The sequence below is a fragment of the Triticum urartu genome, chromosome 1A (assembly GCF_056163025.1).
Source record: "Triticum urartu cultivar PI428250 chromosome 1A, HENAU_Tu73, whole genome shotgun sequence".
NCBI lineage: Eukaryota > Viridiplantae > Streptophyta > Magnoliopsida > Poales > Poaceae > Triticum > Triticum urartu.
Genome location: NC_141873.1, coordinates 457,898,056 through 457,905,589, shown reverse-complemented (window position 1 = coordinate 457,905,589; position 7,534 = coordinate 457,898,056). Strand labels below are relative to the sequence as shown.

Sequence of the window (7,534 nt, the reverse complement as noted above, 5' to 3'; positions counted from 1 at the left end):
ACAGAGCTCATCGAGAAGGCCACAACAGAGATGCGCCTGCCAGCAGCGGAGTACGTGCTTCAGGGCCAGAGTGTTTCAGTCGAGCCATCAGAGCCGCAGTGATTCCTCCCAATTTCAGGCTGGCGACTGGAATCAGCAAGTTCACTGGTGAATCTAAGCCTGACACCTGGCTTGAAGATTACCGAGTGGCTGTACAGATTGGCGGTGGCAATGATGAGGTGGCCATGAAGCATTTGCCTCTCATGTTAGAGGGCTCGGCCAGAGCGTGGCTAAATCAGTTAGCACCCAGCAGCATTTACACTTGGGAGGACCTCTCCTGAGTGTTTATCACGACCTTTGAAGGAACATGCAAGCGACCTGCAGGCCTTACAGAGTTGCGGTCTTGCGTGCAGAAGCCGAATGAAACTCTGAGGGAATACATCCAGAGGTGGATCATGCTGCATCACTCGGTTGAGAATGTGCCAGACCATCAAGCATTTTGTGCCTTCAAGGAAGGTGTTAAATACAGAGAGTTGAATCTGAAGTTCGGTCGAACTGGAGAGATGTCTCTGAATCGGATGATGGATATTGCCACCAAGTACGCTAACGGAGAAGATGAAGATCGACTCCGGAGTGGCAAGCAGAAAGCAGTCGCCCAGGAAACCGGAGGCAATTCCAGTCGGAAGCAGAAGCAGAAGGCCGAGCCAGCCGCCCCTGGGGAGGCCCTGGCCGCAACCCAGGGAAATTTCAAGGGAAAACCCAAAGGCCCCTGGAAGCCCAAGAAAGTCAAGGATCAAGACGGAAATGATGTTTTGGATCTGCCATGTCACATCCACACCAAGAAGGATGAAGAGGGTAATTTTATTTACCCAAAGCATACCACTCGACAGTGCCGGCTCCTGATCCAGCAGTTCCAAGGAAAGCAGTCCAAGGATAAGGAAAAAGAGTCGGACAGAGTCGAGGACAAGGAAGACAGTGACGATGGATACCCCCAAGTCAATTCCACCCTGATGATTTTTGCCGATGTCGAAAGCAAAAGTTGACTGAAAGTCATTAACCGAGAGGTGAACATGGTTGCCCCGGCAACACCCAGTTACCTGAAGTGGTCTCAGACTGCCATCACATTCGACCAGTCTGATCACCCAACGCACATTGCCACCCCTGGGAGGCAAGCTTTGGTGGTCGACCCAATTGTTGAAGGCACTCGACTGACTAAAGTCCTGATGGATGGTGGTAGTGGCCTGAACATACTGTATGCTGAAACATTGAAAGGAATGGGCATTCCGATGTCCAGGCTCAGCACCAGTAACATGAGTTTCCACGGAGTCATTCCTGGGAAGAGAGCCCAATCACTCGGCCAGATCGCTCTTGATGTGGTTTTCAGTGATTCAAAGAATTACCGCAAGGAAAAGTTGACATTCAAGGTTGTGGACTTCCAAAGTGCTTATCACACCATTTTGGGCAGGCCAGCTTACGCACGCTTCATGGCCCGGCCATGTTATGTGTATCTCAAACTGAAGATGCCTGGCCCCAAAGGTGTGATCACTGTTACAGGCAATCGGAAGAAGGCGGAAGAGTGCTTTCAGAAGGGCTCAAAGATTGCAGATGCTCAGATGGCAGTGGTCGAGCTGCAAGAGTACCAAAAGACTGCCGATCCAAGCGAGTTGCTATGAGCCAAGAAGCCTGCTTCAGAATCAGCTTTTCAGTCATCCGGTGAAACAAAGACAGTCCACATTCACCCGACCGACCCCTATGCTGCCCCGACTCACATCTCAACGACGCTTGACTCCAAATAGGAAGAAGCGCTCATCCAGCTCCTCTGTGAGAACTGGGACATCTTCGCATGGAAACCCTCTGACATGCCTGGAGTTCCCAGAGGGCTGGCTGAGCACCGTCTACGAGTCGACCCGAAGTTCAAGCCTGTGAAAGAACATCTTCGACGGTCCGCCGTCCAGAAGAGGAAAGCCATTGGCGAGGAGGTGGCTCGGCTCTTAGCAGCAGAGTTTATCCGAGAGATTTACCACTCCGAGTGGCTCGCCAATGTCGTCATGGTCCCCAAGAAGGACAAGTCACTTCGCATGTGCATTGATTTCAAACATATCAATCGGGCCTGCCCGAAAGATCATTTTCCTCTCCCTCGCATCGACCAAATAGTCGACTCGACTGCGGGGTGTGAGAGATTGTCTTTTCTAGATGCTTATTCCGGGTACCATCAGATCCGTCTGTATGGACCCGACGAAATCAAAACAGCTTTCATCACCCCATTCGGATGCTTCTGTTATGTCACCATGCCGTTCGGCCTCAAGAACGTCGGAGCCACGTTCATGAGAATGATTCAGAAGTGTTTACTCACTCAAATCAGTCGGAATGTGGAGGCATACATGGATGATATTGTGGTCAAGTCACGCAAAGGTTCCGACCTGCGAGCTGACCTTGCCGAAACCTTTGCCAACCTCAGGAGGTATGATATCAAGCTCAATCCATCAAAGTGCACATTCGGAGTTCCAGGTGGAAAGTTACTCGGTTTTCTCGTTTCCGAACGGGGGATCGACGCCAATCCTGAAAAAGTTGGCACCATACTCCGGATGAAGCGTCCCGTTCGCGTGCACGACGTCCAAAAGCTTACAGGCTGCTTGGCCGCCCTAAGTCGATTCATTTCTCGTCTCGGTGAAAAGGCGTTGCCCCTTTACCGACTGATGAAGAAGTCTGACAAGTTCGAGTGGACTTCGGAAGTTGATGCAGCATTTGCAGAGCTCAAAGCTCTGCTCTCCACCCAGCCGGTGCTTGCTGCCCCAATCAGCAAAGAGCCTCTGCTGCTTTACATTGCAGCCACAGGACAAGTTGTCGGCACAGTACTTACGGTCGAGCGGGAAGAAGAAGGAAAGGCCTTCAGAGTTCAGCGCCCAGTCTATTATCTGTCCGAAGTTTTGACCCCTTCAAAACAAAGATACCCTCACTACCAGAAGCTTGTATATGGGATTTACATGACCACGAAGAAGGTTGCACATTACTTCTCTGACCATTCCATTACAGTTGTCAGCGACGCCCCACTGTCAAAGATTCTGCATAACAGAGATGCAACTGGTCGAGTGGCCAAGTGGGCGATCGAACTCCTTCCCTTAGATATCAAGTTCGAAGCAAAGAAGGCTATCAAGTCCCAAGCAATCGCAGATTTCATCGCCGAGTGGATTGAACAGCAACTTCTGACTCAAGTTCACTCGGAGCACTGGACCATGTTCTTCGATGGATCTAAGATGCTGAATGGTTCCGGTGCTGGGGTAGTTCTAGTCTCCCCCCGAGGAGATAAGCTCAGATATGTTCTCCAGATTCACTTTGATTCCTCCAATAATGAAGTAGAGTATGAAGCACTTTTGTATGGGTTGCGCATGGCCATTTCACTCGGCGTCCGTCGCCTCATGGTCTATGGCGACTCAGATTTGGTGGTTAATCAGGTGATGAAGGAGTGGGACGTCAGAAGTCCAGCTATGACTGGTTATTGCAATGCAGTGAGAAAGCTAGAAAAGAAATTCGAGGGGTTAGAGCTTCATCACATCCCCTGACTGAAAAATCAAGCAGCTGATGATCTGGCAAAGATAGGCTCCAAGAGAGAAGCCATTCCCAGCAATGTGTTTTTGGAGCACATCCGCTCGTCGTCAGTCCAGGAGGATCCTTTCACGGAAGAAGCCCCACAACCGAAAAGTGCCACAGATCCGACTGAAGTCGAAGTTCCTGCTGTGGTCGACCTAATCATGGAAGTCTTGGCAATCAGTCCCGACTGGACGATACCGTACATCGTGTATATCCTAAGGAAAGAGCTCTCAGAAGACGAGGAAGAGGCTCGACAGATTGTCCGCCGATCCAAGACCTTCACAGTCATAAAGGGGCAGTTGTATAGAGAAAGCGCGACTGGAATCGGTCAGAAGTGCATAACACCAGAAGAAGGTCGGATAATCCTTGATGATATCCACTCAGGGACCTGTGGCCACCATGCGTCCTCTCGGACCATTGTGGCTAAAGCATACCGAGCGGGATTTTACTGGCCTAGAGCAAATGAGATGGCAAAAGAGATAGTCGACAAGTGTGGAGGCTGCCAGTTCTACTCCAACATGTCACACAAGCCTGCATCAGCCCTGAAGACCATTCCACTCGTCTGGCCCTTTGCTGTCTGGGGACTGGACATGGTTGGTCCACTGAGAACAGGCAGGAGCGGATTCACGCATGTGCTTGTGGCAGTCGACAAGTTCACCAAATGGATTGAAGCCAAGCCTATCAAGAACCTCGATGCTGGCACTGCTATCAGTTTCGTCAGAGGACTAACATTCAGATATGGAGTCCCTCATAGCATCATCACTGACAATGGGTCAAACTTTGATTCGGACCAGTTCAGAGCTTTTTGCGCCTCTCAAGGCACACGAGTCGACTACGCGTCGGTCGCGCATCCTCAGTCGAATGGACAAGCTGAAAGAGCAAATGGTTTGATTCTCAAAGGACTAAAGCCTCGGCTGATGCGTGATCTCAAGCACGCGGCAGGTGCTTGGGTCGACGAGCTTCCGTCAGTTCTGTGGGGATTGAGGACCACCCCTAACCGGTCGACTGGAAGAACTCCATTCTTTCTGGTTTATGGAGCCGAAGCGGTTCTGCCAAGTGATCTTCTTCACAACGCGCCCCGAGTCGAGCTTTACACCGAAGATGAAGCAGAACAGGCCCGGCAAGACGCAGTCAACCTCCTAGAAGAAGAGAGGGAGATGGCCATGATCAGATCGACCATTTATCAGCAAGACTTGCGTCGATTCCACGCCCGGAATGTGAAGAGTCGAGCCTTCCAAGAAGGAGATTTGGTCCTCCGAGTGGATCAACAGAAACCACACATGCTTGCTCCTACTTGGGAAGGCCCCTTCATCATCACCAGAGTCCTCCACAATGGAGCATATCACCTCTACAATGTTGATCGCCAGATCGACGAGCCTCGAGCTTGGAATGCGGAACTACTCCGCCCCTTTTACACTTGAGCTCTCCCTTGGACGAGATGTAATAAGAAAAATTCCTGCAGTTCGTTTTTATCAAAGGCAAGAGTGTTCCATCAATTGTTGTCACTTTTGTTTACATACGGAATCCCCCAGTGGGTGACTTAGCTGCGAATCTGTTTCGCCTAAGTTTGAAAAAATCCTACCGAGTGGAGAGCGATCCTCCCACTCGGGGGCTTAGCTGCAGTCCAGCACTCGCCTAAGTTCTCTCACTTAGAGACTTAGCTGCGGTCCGGCACTCGCCTAAGTTTGAAAAAATCCTACCGAGTGGAGAGCGATCCTCCCACTCGGGGGCTTAGCTGCAGTCCAGCACTCGCCTAAGTTCTCTCACCTAGAGACTTAGCTGCAGTCCGGCACTCGCCTAAGTTTAAAAAAAATCCTACCGAGTGGAGAGCGATCCTCCCACTCGGGGGCTTAGCTGCAGTCCAGCACTCGCCTAAGTTCTCTCACCTAGAGACTTAGCTGCGGTCCGGCATTCGCCTAAGTTTGAAAAAATCCTACCGAGTGGAGAGCGATCCTCCCACTCGGGGGCTTAGCTGCAGTCCAGCACTCGCCTAAGTTCTCTCACTTAGAGACTTAGCTGCGGTCCGACACTCGCCTAAGTTTGAAAAAATCCTACCGAGTGGAGAGCGATCCTCCCACTCGGGGGCTTAGCTGCAGTCCAGCACTCACCTAAGTTCTCTCACCTAGAGACTTAGCTGCAGTCCGGCACTCGCCTAAGTTTTAAAAAATCCTACCGAGTGGAGAGCAAACCTCCCACTCGGGGGCTTAGCTGCAGTCCAGCACTCGCCTAAGTTCTCTCACCTAGAGACTTAGCTGCAGTCCGGCACTCGCCTAAGTTTGAAAAAATCCTACCGAGTGGAGAGCAAACCTCCCACTCGGGGGCTTAGCTGCAGTGCAGCACTCGCCTAAGTTCTCTCACCTAGAGACTTAGCTACAGTCCGGCACTCGCCTAAGTTTGAAAAAATCCTACCGAGTGGAGAGCAAACCTCCCACTCGGGGGCTTAGCTGCAGCCCAGTGCTCGCCTAAGTGTTTAAAATCCTACCGAGTGGAGAGCAATCCTCCCACTCGGAGGCTTAGCTGCAGTCCAGCATTCACCTAAGTTCTCTCACCTAGAGACTTAGCTGCAGTCTGGCACTCGCCTAAGTTTGAAAAAATCCTACCGAGTGGAGAGCAAACCTCCCACTCGGGGGCTTAGCTGCAGCCAAGTGCTCGCCTAAGTGTTTAAAAATCCTAACGAGTGGAGAGTAAACCTCTCACTCAGAGGCTTAGCTACAGCCCAGTGCTCGCCTAAGTACAAGACTCGACCCAATCCGCGAGTCGACCGCTACCTTCTCCCTCGGAGCTGCGTCGCAAATACAAGATTATTCCGAGTGAAGATCAAGTTCCACTCGACGAATCAAACCGTGAAGATATCCAACGAGAAATCAAGTTCAGAAAAAGCCCAAAAGGTCCCACACCTAAAAGTACTCGAGCCCTCGGCTCGGCGGAGTTTAAACGGTTACAAACCCACTCGGCATCCCGAGGTAAATTCAAAGTTTTTCACTCCTCGGGAGGAGGACTGGAAGGGGCGACGAACTCATCCAAGTCGATCCCGTCGGCGATACGGGTGGCAGCAGCGATGAAAGTCTCCATGAAGTCTTGAAAGCTGTGCTTCCTGGTATTTGCAACTTGGATGGCCGCCAGCTTTTCTTCTCGCGCCTCCTTGCAATGGACGCGGACCAGAGACAGAGCGACATCAGCACCACATCTAGCAGAAGATTTCTTCCATTCCGCCACTCGACCTGGGACTTCGTTAAGTCGAGCCATCAGAGACTCGGGGTCGTTCTGAAGCGTCGTCCCGGGCCATAGTGATGTGTCGATCCGCGACATTGCAACTTTCAGCCGAGCCAGATAATCAACGACGCTGGCAACACGAGACTCCAGTCGGAGCACGTTCATGGCAGCCTCGTCCTTCACAAGAGAGTTAACAGGGTCCAAGCTTGGCTCCACTCGACTGGTCTCCTCTTCAAAGTTCTGACAGAATTCTACAAACACAATTCAAGAGTAAGACAGTGGCCCTACGCAGGCTTGGCAAACTGCAAGACAGTCGGGGCAGAGTAATTACCTTCGAGCATGACAAACAACTTCTTGGCAAGTCCACCGAGAGAAGCTTCCAGATATTTTACCTTCCCCACCAGCTCACCCGCCTTGTCGTGCAGAGCCATCTTCTCCTTCTTCAGTCGAATGGCATCTCGATTAGCTGTCTCGAGAGCGGTTTTCAGTCTGGAGTTCTCCTGTTCAAGAGCTCCGAACGAAGCCAATTTCTCCTCTGCAAGCTTCGTTTTGCTTGAGGCCTCCTTCTGTGCCTCTACAAGGTCTTGGTCCTTCTTCTTCAGAGCTTCCTCCAGTTTATCTGTGGCGCGTCGAGTGGAACCAACATCAAGAATGGACAAGAAAGAAAAGCCACCCATTAAGAATAGAGAACCTCACCAGCCATACCTTTCGCTTCTTCTTGCGCCTTCCTCAAATTCTCCTGAGCAAGCTTCAA

The 7,534-nt window shown here is 51.2% G+C and overlaps 1 protein-coding gene across 1 annotated transcript; it reads right to left on the bottom strand.

Moving 5' to 3' along the window:
- Positions 1-6,524: 6,524 nt before the first annotated feature.
- LOC147991677 (uncharacterized) lies at positions 6,525-7,211 on the bottom strand. The gene is made up of 2 exons (XM_087538764.1): positions 7,112-7,211; positions 6,525-7,040 (listed from the first exon to the last, which is right to left on the bottom strand). The coding sequence occupies exons 1-2, from the start codon at positions 7,209-7,211 to the stop codon at positions 6,547-6,549; spliced, it is 594 nt and encodes a 197-aa protein (XP_087394890.1). The 3' UTR covers positions 6,525-6,546.
- Positions 7,212-7,534: the final 323 nt, after the last annotated feature.

Bases quoted from the DNA above. Each gene is read 5' to 3' on its own strand.
- LOC147991677 (XM_087538764.1), bottom strand. From the start codon at position 7,211: ATGGCTCTGCACGACAAGGCGGGTGAGCTGGTGGGGAAGGTAAAATAT. The intron at 7,041-7,111 runs GTAATTACTCTG...ACTCTTGAATTG, and splicing joins GTTGTTTGTCATGCTCGAAG to TGTTTGTAGAATTCTGTCAG.